The sequence below is a fragment of the Neophocaena asiaeorientalis genome, unplaced genomic scaffold (assembly GCF_003031525.2).
Source record: "Neophocaena asiaeorientalis asiaeorientalis breed wild unplaced genomic scaffold, Neophocaena_asiaeorientalis_V1.1 scaffold761, whole genome shotgun sequence".
NCBI classification, from domain to species: Eukaryota; Metazoa; Chordata; class Mammalia; order Artiodactyla; family Phocoenidae; genus Neophocaena; species Neophocaena asiaeorientalis.
The window spans coordinates 372,132-390,214 of NW_020174818.1; the positions used below are offsets into that span (position 1 = coordinate 372,132).

An 18,083-nucleotide genomic window follows, 5' to 3' on the forward strand; every position below is an offset into this window, starting at 1 on the left:
CCCAGCAGGCCAGAGATGCTACTCTGTCTGGAAGTGGCTGGGGGCATGTTGGCCACCATGATTTCCAGCTGGGCCCACATCTGTGCAGGGGGCCTCCGGCCGCAAGCCTTCCAGGCAGCCTATCTAGTCTGCGCTTGAGGGGTATTTTCCACTTCAAAACAAAACAAAGCAACAAGCTGGTTTGAACCTAGGCCTGACCTGGGTGGAGCGGAAGCCCTTGAGTCAGAAATTCTCTAGACTAGGTTCGTAGGCTTTTTTGTCTGCTAAAGGTGCCTGTTTCCTGCTTGGCTAGCCGGTATTGAGGGCCCAGGTATGCGGGGTGAAGGGTGGATGCCTGGGGGGCGCCCCCGGCCCATTGCTGGTTTCAGAGGGGGAGGTGCTGGACACCGGCGCTCAGAGAAGGGGTGGACTTGGAACCAAGTGTGCTGGTCCCATGTGAGCATTCCCCGAGTTCTGCAGGAACTTCTGAGAAGCTTGGAGGTGAATTCACTGTAATTCGGGGGGAGTTATTGAGCCTATTGAATTCAGAAGACACATAAAACCAAATTTTCTGCAAAATGAAAGCTGAAACAGGTCTGAGACCCACCCCGTGGTCGGTATGTGGATGTGTACCCCCATCTTGGGGCAGGAAGTTGTGGGGAAACTTGATTCCCAAGGCTTCTGTCAGGTTCGGAGCCTACAGCTGTGCAGGTCAGAGTCTTTTACAGTAGAAGGAGAAAAACGGAAAGGAAAGGATCCAGTCCAGCTTTGAGTCCCTGCGCCCTGATTTCCCACCCATCGGCTATTTCTCTTTTCTTTCAGCTCACCGGGATTATTCAAGCCATGGTGGATGGTCAGCCAAGCCTGCAGCAAGTGCTGGAGGTAGGTTGAGTGACCTTTAATTCCTGACCTCTGACCCCTTCCTGCTGCCTTCCTCGCCTTCCTCTCCCTCCCCTCTTGAGAACATAGCCCTGTAATTTGACTATGATTATGGCTTGATTAGAATAACATTTGCTGTCACATCAGTGACATGCTGTTGAGAGTATTGAACCATTGATCTGTCATCTCCAGCTGTTCCCGTCAGGGTTACTGACGAGATGTCCGAGTGCCACCGGGGGTTGGTGGAGGCCCCTCCAGCTCCCGGCCTGTGGCTGTGCTGGCTGGCGGCTCCGGCGGCTCGGGCAGCCCGCGCTGGGCGGCTGGGAGTAGGGGAGCCAAGCTGCAGCACTGCGGGCTGGCCCCGGGGACTGGAGGTGTTTTTGTTTAGCTTTAGTGTTGGCTTCCTGTGGCATGTGAGCACTTCATTAACTCACGCAGAACTCCCCATCGATGGCTTTTGTTTGCTGTCAGCTCCTCCAGGAGGTGCGGCCGGCCCGCCTGCCCCACTGCAGCTTGCCGCTGGATGCATCGTGCCTGTCAGGGGTGCAGAGGCTGCGCTGGGTAATGATTCCTAATCAGAATAATTACAACAATTGCCTATGTGAGGAAAATCAAATTAAAGGCTTTAGAACCCTTGGCAGAGACCACACTTCTGGGATGTTCTCCTCCGGGAGCTGGAAAAGGTTAAGACGCTGCTGCTTGTGCTCCAGCCTGAGGGAGTCAGGAAGCGGTGCTTGGCCTCAGCTCATCTCCCAACCCCGCGGGCCTGGGGTTTTCAGAGAGGGAGAAAGTTCCCCCTCCCACTCCCTTCTCTAGCGGGAGAAGAGAAGCGAAAAAGCCTGTGGATCTCCTTAGGTGCTTTATTTATCTTTAAGAGCAATAAACCCAAAGCTCAGCCCCTATATCACAGGAGAGAGCAGAGTGTCTGGGAGGATAGCAGAGCACATCTGCCTCGGAGGTAGTCCACCTGGAGGGAGCAGGGTGGTGGAGAGGGAGGAAGATCTCTTTCTTGAGCCTAGAGGCCTGTCCCATGGGAGAGAGAAATGCAGACTGAATTTCCTGGGGCTCCTCAGGATGGAACTAGGGCCAGAGAGAGAGGTCTAGGCTCACCCAGTGGCCAAGTGCGTTCCCTGTCCCAGGGAGTGTGCAGGCCCAGGCTCTGTGGCTGGTCAGGCTCTTGTGGGGTTGGGAGAAGATGGGCTCTGAGGTGTCTCCCAGCCCCACTGACCCTCTTTTTTGGGTGGGGAGATTCACCCTATGACTGAGGGGTGTCCTCAGCCTGGACTGCTCCCTCCAGGCCCAGACTCAAGGAGAAAGAGGGGACCTTCCTTCCCTATCTCCCAGCCAGCATCCCAGGGCGAGGCTAAGGGGGCAGGCAGCTTTCCCCTGGAGTGTCTCTGGCTGGGATCCGGGGAGGAAGATGCTTTTTCTGGGCCAGCACCAAACCAGCGCTGTCGAGGTTATGGAGCTTTCTCCACAGTGGCGCTGGTTGAGGGGAGATTGTTCTTCAGAAGGCTTGCTCCTGCTGGCCCCAGGCCAGCTCTGGAGCAGGATGCTCAGAGGATTCTGAGTCTCACCCAGGAAGCTACTTCCTGCTATTTCAGCATACTTGGGGGGTGAAGAGGGGGAGATTCCAGGCTTTGGCCTAGATAGGAAGTCTCCGAGAGGACAAGGAGACCAGACTGGGCTCTACTCTTTCCCATTAGCCTTGAGTTGGTTACAGAGCTGAAGAGTTAGTTCTTGTCCTAAGCAAGGCCCTGAGCAGATGGCCAGTTAGATGTTTGCCTGACACATTTGTTCTAAGCAGGGCTCAGTCTGCATTCCTCTAGACCTTCAATAGCCAGGAGGGCTGGCTGATTGGGGCTTGTCTTGGTGGTCCCTCCAGCCCTTTATCCATTCAAACAGGAAGGGAAGGAAAAGGACAGGCCTGATTCCAAAAGTATCACTTTCCTGGACAGGCTCGTAGCAGAAGCTGCTCACTAAATGTCTGCTGCATGAGGGAATGGCCTCGGCCCTAAGCTTCGAAGGAGCAGTAAGTGCTTCTCATGGTGAAGCCCTGGTCTTGCTGGGCATTTCCTCCTGACAGTCCTGTCCTGTCCTGTCCTGCTTTCTTTTCCAGGACCACTTGCAGGAATTGGGGCGTTGGGGAGCCCCCTAGCAGGTGGGGCACTTACCTTGGGGATTTAAGGCCAGTGAACTGGAGCGAGATTAGCTGACTTAGGGACCTTCAGGTTTGCCTTACCTCTTTTCTTATGTAAAGTCTGCCTTATTTTCTTTAGGTGACCCTGGGGAAAGGATGCATGTGTGCGTGCACGTGTGTGTGTGTCGTGCAAGGGTTTGGGCCAGAGTGACTGGGGAGACAAACCATTCAGCAGTGGAAGGTCCAGAATTTAGCTGCTGGGGAGACCCTCGGGCTGAGGAGGATTCTCTGGTGTGCAGACTGTGAAGAGGGTCTGCAGAGTCCGGTACTGAGGAGTGGCCCTGATGTCCCAGGAGATAGGGCTGCTGTGGTCGTGGACCTAGATGGGATCCTTGGCCCTGTTCCAGGACTGCTTCAGCATGGGCCAGGCCTCCCGAATCTCTGCGGTTCCAGGGAGCCCAGGATTACCATGGGCTCTCCATTACCTGCTGGGCACACAAGGCCCTTCACAGTCTGGCCTAACCTAGTCCCCCAGCCTCAGTTCCTGCCCTACCTTTCAATCACAGCGGACTCCAGTCACATTATTTCTTACTCACATTTTAATCAAGAAGACACTGTGCTGGGTTAGGGATTAAGACGGTGAATAAGACAGCTAGGAGTCCCTGCCTTTGTGATGCTGATAGTATGGTGGGGAAGGCAGACATTAAACAGACAATTGCTAATCAGATACAAAATGGCTGTGCCTAAGCCTTTGCCTCTGCCTGGAGTGTCCTTTCCTGTGTTCCATGCTGTCAAGCAAACTCTTAGTTTTGTCATCAAGCCCTTAGTTCAGTCATCTTTATGAAGCCTTTCTGACTCCTTTCCCTGTAAAAGGTGAGGCTAGCCTCTGCCTCTTCTTGGTCTGATGGCATCCTGGGTACTTCTCCATTGCTGCCTCTATTATATTGTATTAAGATGATCTGTCTTTCTTCCCTTCCCAGCCTACTGTCTATTTTTAGGTAGGCACTTAATACATTATCACATATAATTCTCAAAACAGCCCTGTAAGGTTAGTCATCCTACCTCGTTTTATAGATGACGGAAACTGAAGTTCAGAGGGGTTATATGACTTTTAAATGACTTCCCATCAGTGACACAGCCAGGATATGGAAGAGCCAAGGTTAGAACCCAGATGTGTCTGACTTTCAATCCCACGTTTCTAACGACTACGCAATATGGCCTTTAAAAATAATCCTCCTGTGTGAGTGGAACAGCAGTGTGATCTGCCGCACTCTTGCCCCATGCCTAGGATCTTCTGAAAAATAGGCAATGCTCCATGAATTCTTTATGACAATTTTCTCGGTATATACTGATTTTAGTATTTGTACTTCCAGTGTGAGGCAAATAATAAAATGGATCAAAGGGATGAAGGGGAAGAAAGACTTAAAGTGTGTTTAGGATTAGTTTCTTTCCCTGTCTAGGAATTGAGCTCAGCCTTCAGAAGATTCTGCTGAATTTGAATCCCCAACCAGGAGAGGAGAAATACAAAGTCTGGGGCCAGTTTATGAGCTTCTAGTGACTGGAGCAGGCAGTGCTATCCCAGTTGTCAAGATGGGCCTATAGCCCGTCAGAGGAGCCTCTTCTGCTAGACTCATGGTGAAAATTAACTTCACCTTCATTTGGGGAATAACCAAATTAATAAATTTGGTTAGTAGACATTTGGTGGGAGGGTGGAATGAATAAATGAGCGAATGAACCTGTGGATTGGAGTTCCCTGCATGGGGCCTCCTCCCAGCCTGTTCTCGTGGCCCAGGACAGCCTGTGAGTGTGCTAGGCTGTGCCTTTGTTTGAGGACCAAAGGTATGTGGACTCACCTACTGGGATCTGTCCTTATCCTGTCCAGGGTGGGCTGCCAGGCACTGGGGGAGTGGAGGGGCCCCCGCCCCCCACCGCTTGGGCTTGTGGGATCTGCCTGCAGGGATTGTCCTGCAAGGGCCTCCAAAGTTCCGAGTCAAGACTGAGACCCCAGAGTGGAGGGATAAGATTACAGTTTTCTCCTGCTCTGATTACAAGCAGCGTATCTGCGTTTCACTGTGTGGCTCTTCACAGACTCAGGGAAAAAAAAAAGGAAAATCTCATCTGTTCTTGTTGTGTACTTTTCAGAGGGTCGATGAGTGGATGGCGAAGGAAGGCCTCTTAGATCCAAACGTCAAGTCAATTTTTGTCACCTGTGGAGACTGGGACTTAAAAGTCATGTGAGTATGAGCAGGACTCCTTTGCTGGCAGGGCTTGGAATCTGCGGGACCAGGTTTTGCCTTTCTCAGGCTCAGATGTCCAAGCCTCAGGGCACCTGGGTCAGGAGTCCCTGGATTTTGGGGTCAGCAGGGCGGGACAAGGGCTGGGAGCCCTGCCTTCTGCCTCTAGAACCAGGAGTGGACAGGCCAAGTACCCTGCTAGTACTGCTGTTGCCTTCTTGCTTTTGCCAGGGCAGCCCATCCTGTTGTGGAGCTACATGTTATTGCCCTGAAAAGAAGGAGGTAAAAGAGGGTCTTAAATTTTCTTCTAAACCAAATACATAGTATTTACTGTTCTAAATGCTTTGGAAATAGTAAGTCAGTTACTAACCCTAGGGATTCTTGTTATTCTTATTTTATAGATGAAGACCTTAAGGCACAGAGAGGTTAAGTAACTTGCCCAAGAACACACAGAGCCAGAATTCAAACGCAGGCAACCTGGCTCCAGGGTCCATTCTCTTAACCGTTATACTAGGCTAGGCTCTTATCTGGGATACGAGGCCCTGACGGTCCCACGGAGAGCCCATTGTGAGGATGAGAGAGGGATGCTTCTAGGAAGCTGCCCAGGTCACCAGCCTCCTCTTTCCTCCTTTGTCGCCACTGCTTTTTCTCCTTTGTCTCCTGATCCTGCCCCAGTTATGGAAGACAGAACTGGTTCCTCTGCTGGGTTGACACTTCTGCCTCTTGGCTGTCCTCCTGGATACCTGGCTTCAGAGAGCCCCCAAGGAACTAAAGCGGGGTGGAGGTAGTGGGGCACTGTTTGCTGAGGATTGATAGAATCGATACCTCTGTGTTCTTTGTGACTGAAGGTGGCAGCAAGCACTGTGTGTGTGTGTGTGTGTGTGTGTGTGTGTGAGCTTTTGAACATAGGGTAGGGTATTGGCTGGGGTGGGGAGTCGTGGCTCTAGAGTGACATTTCCTACAAATTCAGGCATTACTTTCTCACCAAGATCCTTTTTATGCCTTTTGGATGCTGGGCATTGAGGTGAAGTTCTGCACCCAGGTGGCTGTCAGCCGGCTATTGGACCCAACCCTCTAGGTGAGGCGGGAGGAAGGGCAGGCCTGGATCACATAAGTGCCTGTGCACCTGTCTCCCTCAGCCCTTAGGTCATGTGCATGCTGACTGCACACCACAGGCTCCGGAGCTCCCGTTGACGCCTGTTGTCAGGGAAATTACAGTGGCTGGGCCTGGAGGCAGAGCTGAGTCGGGGGAGGGTTCCGCGGAGAAGGTGAGGAGGAGGAAGGCTGTTGTTGCTCTGTTACGGCATCCTGGGCAGCTTTGAGCACTCGAAGTGGGAAGGGGCTTACGAGGAGCTCCAGCACAGGAGAAGCTGTCTGGGGTGGGGTGGGGCTCAGGCTGACACCCAGAGTTCTGGGGCTCATGTGGCCCAGACCAGAGGCCCAGTTTCTCCAGGTAGCCTTCTGAGACTCCCACTCTCCCAATGGCTTTCTCTCTTTGGTGTATTCATGGCCCAAACACCCAGTTTCAGCATCTTCTGTGATGGCTGTGAGTGGTGTGTACTTATATGTGTATATGAAAGCTTTCCTGTGCATGATGTTGGGGACCGTCTGGTTGGTTTCTGCATGAGAAGGAGAGGAGATGCCATCTTCCTTGGGTCTGGCCTGTGCTGGCCTACAGCACCAGTTCAGGCCTTGGCACGGTAGGCCCTGGACAGATTTTGGTGACTTGGGAGGCTGCTTTGCATCTTCATGAGAACTGGTGTAATGAAGAAGAGGGATAGGGTTGGGGAATCAAATTACACATAAAAGGAAATCAGATGTTAATGAGCACATACTATATTTCACTCAGTCCTCCTAACTGCCTTCTCGGGTAGAAGGTGGTGTCTCCCTTTTACAGATGAAAAAAACAAAGCACAATTAAAAACTGAGGCTCAAATTGGCAGACTCAGAGGTAGGCAGAATTGAATTCTTAAGGCCACATAGCTTCCAAAAGAGATGATTCTGGCGGACTTTGGTGGCTGGTTTGGGTCTGGCTCGGGAAGGCCAGTGAAGCTCTGAAAGCCAGTGAGCAAGGAGGTGGCAGGTGGCAGGTGGCTGGGGGAGGAGACCTCTGTGTCTGCCTTTTAGAAGCAGGACCCCACATAACTGCTGGGAAGCCTCTTCATTAAACGTGTAGCAAAATAAAAACAGCCAGAGAGGAAATCTAAGTAGTGCTGCGTGACGGCGCACAGCTTTTCCATGTTCCTGGAGCCTCTCGTCAGATGGCTGTCGTCAGAGCAGCCACTTTCTCACACGCCTGGTAAAGCCTGCTGATGAGCCTGACAAGGGTGGTGTTAAACTGACATCCACAACTTGTTAGTATGTGGCTCACTTCTTATTTTGACATCCATTTTCAGATTTAACTAAGTCTAGGGAACTCGGCAAATATTTTCATTTCCCACTCTAGTCTCTCAGAACCATGGTTCCCTCTCGTTGCTGTCCTTCCCCTCTCCCAGCCCCCCTCTCCCTCCAACCAGCTTCACATCACTTTTTTTTTCCACATCAGTTTTGTTGGAAAGGGCCTGATTAGTGAGGCACTGAGAAATGGGGACTGAAGTGGCAGCGGAAATCCCACTGGAGAAAAGAAATCTGCTCCCATCCTGACAAAATTGTTTTGTGTCCATCTTTGGTCAGTCTGAATGGGTTGACACTCCGGTTTACATGGGCTTCGATGCTGTCATCACAGATCCTGCTACGGTGGGTTTTAATTTAGGGGGTGCAGATTTAATTTTCTTTCTAAACCTGTTTAAGAAATGACACTCATGGTTTTGGCTCTTGGTCAGCTTGCCTTTCCTACCTGACCTACCTTTCCTTTGCCTTACCTGGTGTTTCTTGAAGCTCCTTGTAGAGTTTAGCGTTCTTTCACCAATTTTCTCTCTTTCCACGTACCCAGGCTCTCTGTATTGTCTCTGTGAAGGGCTTCCACCTTCAGCATGGTGGGAGGATAGGGCGGATTGCGGAGTGAGGAGTGACACCGGCCCAGGTGCTGCCCTTGAGGAACTCAGCTTTTCACCTGTAGCTTGGTGGCCTGTGTTTACCAGCTGAATAGCACAGGTAGCTGAGAAGCTAGACCAAAGGCTTTTCCAGTGGCCTGTGGGTCTGAGATCAGGAGGACTGGGGTGTGGGCTGGGAGTGGGGCACAAGGAAGAGCTGATATGAGGGTGGACCTGGTCCTCGGTGCCATCTGGAAGGGGGCCCTCTGGAGGAGAGGGGCAGGATCAGCAGACACCGCTGTGGGGAGGCAGGGCCCAGGGGTCCGCTCAAGGTCTGCTGAGAGGGTCCTCCTCCCCCTCCCCCTCAGCTTTGGAATAGCGAGTTTTCCTGCCATTGGAGGTTGACTGTGTGAATGCGAGCCTGGTATTTGACTTTAGTTGTTTTCCTTGCTTTCCTTGTGAGGTGTGCATACTACACCCCTCTGTTGGTGAAAGTCTGGAGATCAAGAGATACTTGCTCAGCATTTAACATTATTTTGTGTGAGACCATCTGAACTAATTTTGCAACAAAAAAACTCAGCCACCTGGGTAGAAAGCTTTCTGAAAAAAGAATGATAATTTATTAGAGTGTCAATTGGGGGAAAGCACTTAATACTATGCTGTCCAGCCAAAGGAAATGAGATCTATTCCAATTACTTCAGTACTCTGACATGAAGTTTTTTGTGTTATTTTGTTCTTTATTCATCATGAAGAAGACCAATCAGGAGGCAGGTGGAAGCATCTGTGTGAAAGTCACACCTGAATTCACACTCTTTTTTTTTTTTTCAGATGACTGAACCCTTTCCAGACTGCATAGGTTTCCCTTCTTGTTGTTTCAAGTACAAACAAACATGACGTCTTTGATTGAAAAAAAAAAAAAAAAAAAAAAAAACTTGCTCATATTACCCTACTCACTGCTTGATTTGGGGGCATGCACTCAATGGGGACTACTGAGGGTCATGCAGCCAAGACTGTGGAAGAGCAGAGACTGCTGTCACCTGGAGTGAAGTCCCATGGCGGTGGAAGCACCCGCCTGGGGAGCACTGTGGGGCAGGGACTGTCTCGTGGGGCGTGTAGATGAAGGCTGAAATGCTGAGCCGGTGACCTGCTTGATGGGGGTCAGTCTGGGCCCTCTTGGCATCATTCAGCAAAGCTGACCACTTCATCCTTCTTGAAGCACTCTTCATTTCTACTTATGTCTCCTGTTTCTCTGACTTTTCCTTCACAGTACTTTTGGCAGATTCTTCTTTCCTTTTTTCTTAAATTTGGTGTTTCTTAAATATTGGTATTTCTTCGACCTCTCTCCTAGCTGTCTTTTCTTTTTATCCGACACACTCACACTTATCAGAGTGATCTATTCCCCAGCTTCAGTTATCCTCTGTATGCTGTCTTCTCATTTTTCCTCCATCTGAGAAGTGGGAACTGACATGGCAGCAGTGATCCCACTGGAGAAAAGGAATCGGCTCCATCTGCCATCTGAACTCCAAGCCTTCATATCCAGCCCCTGTTCTCTCTCTCACCTAGATATACACCGACCCCTTAAAGCTCAGGTGTTACTTTTTCCCAACACCTTGTCCTCCACCATTCTCTTAAATAATGATTGACTGGTACCATCTACTTAGTAGTTCTGTCAGAAACCTGAGAATCACCCTTGGTTCCTCCCTTTAGCCATAACAAATTAATTGCCAAATCCTATTGATCCTTTGTCCCAGAGGTTTCTCAGAGTCTTTGCCTTCTTTCCAAACCCAGTACCACTGCCCTAGTTCAGGTCACCATATTCTTCTTGGATTCCTACGAAAGTCTTCTTTCTCACTGGTCTCTCTGACTGTCTTGCTTCTTCTGTTCCTTTCTCCTAATTGTAGCAGATTACATCACACCTGCTTAGCAGCCTTCAAGGCTTCCCCTTGCCCTCCAGGCAAAGTCACACTGTTTATTGGAGCGTTCAAGGCTCTTGTTTATTTCTCTTGCCTCATCTCTTGATGCTCTCTATGTATTTAGTCCCCACCCCAGCCAGATGCTCTAACTGGCCTATTCCTAAGGATCCCCTCCTAACGTCTTTCTCCAGGTGCCTTCCTGTGTGTTCTTGGAGCACATGTGCTTATTGATACATGAAAGTGTGCTGTAGCTGCCTCAACTTGCCTGTCTCTTTCCCTAGATTGTGGGCACCATTACAACCCTAGGACAATGCTTGACATGTAGTAGTTGTTCAATAAATGTGTGTTGAATAAATGACAACTAAGTTATGGAGTGGGCCTGTGGAATACCCTGCTCAGGAAGAATGGCAGAGGGTCATAGTGGGTAGGTTCAGGGAGAATGGAATGGAAGAGGAAACCTTGGGCCCTCCTGCACCAGCCTGAGTGTGAGGGGTTAGAGGACCATTCTGCTAGTGCCAAGAAGCTCCTGGGTTGCCCCTGCCAGCACTGGGTGTTGGGCCCTCCACGGTGGGTACTGGGTGAGATGGCGTAGGGGGGTCTGGGCGAGGGAGGAGGAGTTTGGTCCTAGGTGCAGTGTGAAGGGCTTTCTCTGAGACATTTGTGCTGCCAGGACTGAGGGCTGGGACTGCTCTGGGAAAGTTACATCAGGTAATAAAGATAGCCAGCCCTTATTGAGCACTTACCACATCCCAGGAGTCCTGCTGTGCTATTTATACATTAATCTCATTTAAACCTTACTACAATCCAATGAAAAAAATTATTTTTGTAACTTTTTATTTTAACAAATGAGGAAACGGGCCCAGAGAGGTAAGTAATTTGTCGAGGGCACACAACCTATTTGTGGCAGGGATTTGAACTCTAGAAGCCATGCGTTTGACCGCTCTGCCATCTGACCGTCTGCTTCTGTCTTCCTTCATGGCCCATGGCTTTGTGGTTGATGGGAACGCCCTTCCTTCTCTCCTTTGTTCGCAACTGAGTGGCAGAGCCTCGGGATGTTCTCTGACACCCTCGGCTTCTGGTACCTGGTCTGGTGTTGGCGGAGGTCTGGACTGTTATGATCATTTTGCTTTGGGGACGTGGTTGGCCAGGAGGTGTGGTGGGGAATGACTTGGGGCTGTCTGAGAGCCTCTTTGCTGAGCTACAGATGAATGAATCCTCAGATCTGTTTTAAGGAAACCACTGCCAATATCACTTTGGACACCTCTGTCCTGTAGTATGTTTGGAAGCACGTGGGGCATCTCGTCGTGTCTTTAAGCTCGTGAAAACGTGTCTCTTGTCCATGGGTTTGCCAGTTGGTCTCAGCACTGAGCTGTATCACCGTTGATTAGCAGCCTGCTGGGGGAAGGGGCTTGAGTAAGAACTCCCTGGCAGTCCTGACTTGTCTCATTTCCTGATACTTTTATCTGTCATTGCAAGCGCTTGGGCTCCCCTCCTGAACTAATTAAGTTTGCATGTGTTTAGACACATTGCCAAATAGGGCTTAGCAAAGCAGAACTGAGCTACATCTCTTTCTGAGTAGGGAAGGAAGGGTACGTGAATGCTCCACCACGAGGACCGGGAGAAGTGTGGGTGACATGGAGCCAGTGTGTACAGATGGTAAGCATTCTGCCCTGGCCTCCTCGGGACACAGCAGGCCTTCAAAGCAACCTTCTGACTAGCTGGCAGTAGCAGATGAGGGCCCACCCTCCAGCTCTCTTAGTGAATTGGCGTTCTAAGAGGGCTGAGGATGGAAAGAGGGCAGGCTCTGAGTAGGAGTCTTCTCCCAAGCACAAGCAAAACTGAACATCAAGTTTAGTGGGATTTGCAGGGGGAGTTTGTAGGCCTGTGTGCTCTTTGCTGCCAGCCTGAACCTACCCAGCTCTGTGGCCTAAAACCACTGTGGCTAGCGGAGTTCAGGGTGGCCTTCTTTCCAGGTCTGTGAGAAGTACATTGGAAACGTGGACCACTGAAGGCTGCACTTGCCTTTTTGCCTTGAATACCCCAGACCACCCTGCACGGTCTGATGAGCCCTGTGAAGTGGCGCCAGGGGGAGGGAAGGAGAGTCATATTGCACAGGATCTCCTCACCCAGGACGTAGGGTTCAGCCTAATGGATCACCACAGTGAGGTGATGGCTGCCAGCATGTTTCCATGTCAGACTGATGCCTGCGTTTTACCTAGCGCTGGGTAGCCTGAGGTCTGAGATGTCCCGTGGCATCCTGCGCACACAGCAGCAGGCACGGGGCCTTACCATGTTGTGGAGTCCTCCTCTGAGGTAGGGAGTGAGGGTATTTCCTACAGAAAGCAGGAGAAACAGCTGTCTGCCATGGTCAGGGCCTCGGTCCCATAGCTGTGAGGCCAGTGGGTCAGCTTCCTGGCCATGAAGAGGCTCTCAGTGGACGAGATCAGCTCAGAGTCAGGGCAGGCTCCCAGTGCACACAAAGTGTGTGCGGGTGGGGTGGGGAGAGGGTTCTGGAGGTTGTATAGGAATTCTGGGCCTTTGAGCTGCAGCCTAAGCCCAGAGAGAACGAGAACCAGACCTTCTGCCCTCCCTTCAGCTTCCCTAGAGCCCTCTCGTCAGCAGAGGTACATGGGGTTAGCCCCAAGAAGGCAGCTTGCGTTGATGGGGTCATGTTTCAGCTGCAGCTAATCCAAGTCACTCGATATAAATCTCTCCCTGCTGCCTCTCCCCTCCCTCCCATCCCCAGCCCACAGACAGGGAAATGAGTCCTGGCCCTCGCCCTGAATACATCATGGCAGGCCTGCCTCTAATGAGAGAGGGCCATTCATTGTGGGGTGAAGCTCCCTGCAGAGCCTGGGATGCCATTAATTAAAGGAGAGCCACCTGAAGCCAGTGGTGCGGCGCAGCCTGCCACGCTCAGATGGAGCGGTGGTGGGGTAGCCTCGTTAGCCTGACAGCTCCTTGGGCCCCGAGTTCCTGGGCGCAGAGGAGCAAGGGGTGCCCCGCCTCCACCTGAGAGCTCACGGCCTCTGGGGCCAGCCTCCTCGCAGATGCAGGAGGGCCCCCTCCTGCACCTGTCCTGGGGCCTGGACCTGGCAGGAAAGGGGCGCCTGATGGCAGGCTTGGCTGGGGATTGTCCATTTCCTTTGGGCAGGCCTCAGGGCAGGAGCAGGCTTCTTTGGAGCCCGAGGAGGCTCCTGGCTCCCAGCTCCCGGTCTGCGCTCCCTTCCCGCTCTTCTCCGTGTGGTCCTGGAGCTGCAGGTCAGTGGGTGGTGCAGCCTGAGGCCTTCCTTCAAAGCCTGAGTCTGGGGAAGCTGGTGTGCCCTGGGACGACCTTGGGCCTGCAGGGGCACTCGGGGAGAGAGAAGTCCTGTCGTCGGGTCTGCGAGCACGGGCCGTCACAGGCAGACAGAGCCTCTGGTGTTCCACTTTCTGGACGTTTCTAGGCTGAAGGGTGGGGCCCCAGTGTCAGCCTCATCTCCTCACCCCCTGGAGGGTGTCAGAGGGTCTAAAGCACTTTAGTGATTATAGGAATCCCTGCGATGGAAGTTTTGCTCAGTTAAAACCCTGATAAAAAGATGGAGATGTTTATGTAGTGACTGACCAGGCATTGAGATGTTTATGGTGGTGGGAGCCTCCTGCTTCGGCCTGCTGCGGAGCTGCTCGCTAGATGGCTCTTTACTGCTTAATTGGTCCTGAGGTGAGTGTTGCCGCCTGGTTTCTGGTCCCCGGTCTGATAGGTGGAGTGCCCCTTGACCATCCATGAGGCTCTTACTGCCTGTTCCTTGCTGGCAGGAGGGGCTGTAGGCAATCGGACCTTGACCATCGCCCAGAGTTGGGGTAGCTCAGCCAGTCTCCACCTGGCTTGTCAGGAAGACAAATTGGTTTTATGTTTGTGGCTCTTCTGGGCAGTGTCTGGAAGTCTGGTTCTATGCTGCATGGGAGAATCTGACAGGCTGCTTCAGAGAGCCTCAGAACCAGCAGGGCATGGCTTGCCCAGGGGCGCCAGCTCTGCTTCCCTGGAGCTCCCGTGGTCTGGAGTAGAGGCCGCATGCGGCCTCCCGCCAGGTCATGATGTCCTCCACCTAAGACTCGGGCTGCACTGCTTTGTGTTTTGAACATTTTTGGACCTTCCCAGGCCTTGGCCATTTGTTTGGGCTTCTCTTTCCTCTGGCAAATAGAGAGTGAAGGCTGGAGGGTTTGTGTCCTGAACTCCAGGGAGAAAGAGCCACTGTTGATGCCGGAAAATATTTTCCTTTGGGTGAGATATTTTTGTGTTTCTTTTGAACATTCTTTGTGTGACTCTTGAGACCCAGCTTTTTCAAAAAAATTTATCTTTTTCGAAATGGAGGTATGAAATAGGTACAGTAGGGTGCATACAGTATACAAACGAGAAATGGACAGCTCAATATATTGTTATACAAGTATACACCTGTGTAATCACCACCCAGATCAAGACGAAGAACCTTTTCCGTCATCCCAGAAAGTTCCCTTGTGCCCTTTCCCAGTCAGTAATGCCCTCCTTCTGCCAGGTAACCACTACTCTGACTTCTGTTACTTTTGGATCATTTGCCTCTTACTAACTTTCGTATAAATTGAATCAAACAAGATGTACTCTTTTGAGTCGGACTTCCTTTGCTCAACATAGCATATGAGAGATTCATCCGTGTGGTTGTATGTATCGGTAGTTCAGCCTTTTTATTGCTGGGTAGGATTCCATTGTATTACTGCACTGCAGCTTATGTGTTCCCTTTCTGTTGGACTACATACCTTCTTTAGTCTTTCAGTTTATGTTTGTCGAATAAGTATGTGAATGTTCAATCTGATACGAGCATCTCCCTAGACCTATCAGCTTGTCCTAATTTCCCTCATCCTTTAAAACCTAATTCCAGTCCTTCAGACATATGGTCTTCCCTGTCTCTTGTGGAGTCTGCACTGGCCTCCCTCTTTTCTAAACCCCTGTGATAGAGGGAGGCTGACCCCAGGCCTGTGGAAGTGGCCTTTGAGCCCTAGTGACCCATTTTATTTATTCTTTCAGCAGATGTTTATTGAATACCCGTTATATGTTTTACACTGTCCCAGGTATTGAGGATTTAGCAGTGAACAAAGAGATAAAACTTCCAAAATATCCTGTCTTCGTGGGGTTTACATTTCAGTGCATGCAACCAGCCCTGCCCTCTGTCTTTTGGACCCTGATACCAGAAGAATCTTAGTCTTGCCTAGGCTCCTCTGTCTCCTGGGATTTTGTAGGAGCTTGGTGGCAGTGGCTCTTGCCACCTTGACGGGGCCTCTCCAGGGCTTTCGTGGGCTTTCGTCTCCCTTCTCTACTGCTGCTGCTTGGCAGTGAAAGGGTTTTTCAAGATTGGTCCTTCCTTCCACTATCCAGGAGTCTGATTCCCTCTGTGAGAGGAGAGAATTAATCTCCAACTTTCCATGCCTGTAAGGTGAGTGACCTCTGTTTTGTCAGCGCTTGCCAATCTGTCCTCTAATTCCCAGCCAGGGTAATGGAGACATGACTTTGTGCTAAAGCAAACCACAAGCTCTCCTAGTGCGGATTCTGTCCCGATCCAGGCAGCTCAGAGAGGATCTCCTCACAGGTGCTCAGGCACCTGGGGGCTACAGAGGTGTTGGTACCTGAGCAGCTTTGGTCTTGAACGGTGATTGGCAGATTCAAGGAGGGAAGATGCCCTGCCATCGTATACTCCCTAACCACCATCCATGCCAGTGGGGCGGCTGCTTCTGAAATAGGTTTCTATCCTCAGGCTCCTAAGAGCACATGAGAGGCTGTGAACACCCCAGTGAGGAGGAAGGGTCAGGAAACGGGGGTCTTGGAAGGTGAAGGCCAGGGAACTCAAGGCTGCAGCTGGCATAGTGGCCCGTGCCTGAATGATCTGTGGACTCTGGGGGCTTAGTTCTGTTGCCCTTTGGGAAGGGCGCCTGTGAGCGGGTGGGATAAATTCTCAGTGTCCCTGGCTAATGGGTGACACGCCTCAGACTTGATAGTTCTGTAAAACTGTTTCTTCCAAAGCCTGCAAGGATGTTGGTTTGGGGAAGAAAGCCAGCCAGCCCAGAGAATCCCGGGAGCCTGACAGGCCTTTTTCTCTGCGATTCTTTCTTGCAGGCAGCCCGAGGCAGCCTGTCTCTTTGTTAACAGAGTGACAGCAATGTGACACCATGGAAATAATTACTAACAAATCACGGTGCTGACTGCAAACAGCTCTCTGTCTTCAGAGGCATGTCAGGGTGCATTAGAGCAGGACTGGAGGAGCGGCACGAGGGGGCTGAGAAGCAGCCTGTGCTCAGACGCTCTCCTCTTCTTCCCCCACCCTGACCCCTTGCTGCTCTGTCTGACTTTCCTGCTCGTGGCCCTTCCCCACTAGGTCAGCTAAGGGACCCGCTGGATACGTGGCATGTGGCTATTCCCGCTTCCTCTGGGCAGGTAGCTAGGACTCCCGTCTTTGCTAAGGAACACCTGGGTAGTGGTAAGGTCCAGGAGTTTTTCCGTTACCGGGCCCCCAAAAGGTGGAAGGATGCTCCATTTTTTATTTACTCGCTGCCAGTTGGGACCAGCTTCGCCTTCTGGTGGTTTTGGGGTGATAGTATTTGTGCCAGCTGGACCCAGAATCTGGGGGAAGCCTTGTGTTTCAGTGTTGGCTCAGCTCCCTTCCCCGATAGCCCTGGATTTTTCCTCGATTGCCACAGTCAGTTTTGGGTGAGTCGACTCTGTCCATCCCCTCTTGGTTAGCAGAGTGAGTGCTCTGACTGTCAGGGCTGTAAATAAGGTTCTTGGTGTGTGTGTCTGGAGGCAGCCGGGTTGGGTGGGGAAAGGAGTGGAAGGACAGGCAGCGCTCCGATGGCTCCCTCGCTTGCCCCCCTCCCCTCTCATACAATATTTATCCAGGGATGGGAGTCAGATGCAGCGACCTCAGGGTCACCCAGTTAAATAGCTTCTGAACCTCCCTGCATTCTAATTGCTGCAGTTGTCCTTTGCTCTGGAGGCTTCTCCTCCCCATTGTCTGCTGAGGCACACACTAATGGCTCTCCTCCCTGGCCCTGCTGGGAGGCATCTGTGGGGTAGGGGTGTGTGTGGAGGGAGGGAGAGGGCTCATTGCTACCTCCCTTTCCCCGGGGATAAGGGAATCTAGGGCCTATTAACAAGCGGCTTTAGCTAGGAGGAGCACAGCCCCCTGCGCCCCTGCTGCCACCTCCCCAAAGCTGGCTGGAGAAGGAGGCCCAGGCGGCGGGTCCGGTTGACGGGCCAAGGGGCTTCCCCCATCTCCAGTCGGATGAGCAGAGCTGTGGGGCTCGTGACTCCTCTACAAGGGGACAGACCCTTGAGTACTTGGCTGGGGAGCATCATCCTGTGTTCCCATGGTCCCACATTCATGGTTTAGGAACGTCTAGTGAGTGGTATTTCCTGTTGGAATAGACTGCATTTTGCTCAGAGATTGGCCAGATGCAAAAGTCTTCTTGGTCCCCCAGAGGTTGATTTAGATGATTGATGATGGTAGCAGGTGTGCTGCATTTGGTGATTTAAGAGTGGCACGTGCCACACGTCTTCACCAGGACCTCCCTGTAAATGTCAGTTACCACCCACTTCAGCTCTTCTCTTCCGAGAAATACCATTGGAAACTGCCATCGAAGGCACTAAGCACTGTGTATCCTGGAAGAATATTCCCGCAGGAGCCTAAAGTTAGCCCCAGTTGAGAGTTGCTCGGGGCCCAGTAAGTACTGTGCTGGGGACTGTGGGGACTGCCAGGTGATCAGGGCAGAAGGAGCAGCACGTGCAAAACTAATTGCAGGCTAAGTAATAAGTACGGTAGAGCATGAGAACACTACAAAGAAGGTACAAAACGAATGCCATGAGAACCCAGAGCAGCACAGTAGAGAGACTGAATGGGTAGTATTTTTAGCAGGAAACTTAAAAAAAATAAAACGTTAAAGAAAGCCCAATATTACAAAACAT

At 51.5% G+C, this 18,083-nt stretch overlaps 1 protein-coding gene across 8 annotated transcripts in view; it reads left to right on the top strand.

The window, feature by feature from the left end:
• ERI3 (ERI1 exoribonuclease family member 3) overlaps positions 1–18,083 on the top strand; it is a 129,689-nt gene that overhangs the window by 38,947 nt on the left and 72,659 nt on the right. For 7 of the 8 annotated variants that reach the window (XM_024760410.1, XM_024760409.1, XM_024760406.1 and 4 more), the window contains 2 exons: positions 802–861; positions 5,141–5,232. In XM_024760410.1, coding sequence (XP_024616178.1) covers positions 802–861; positions 5,141–5,232 — 152 coding nt within the window. Of the gene's footprint in view, positions 1–801; positions 862–5,140; positions 5,233–9,032; positions 10,406–18,083 lie in introns of those variants that run through there. The other variant, XM_024760408.1, reaches the window with a different exon arrangement.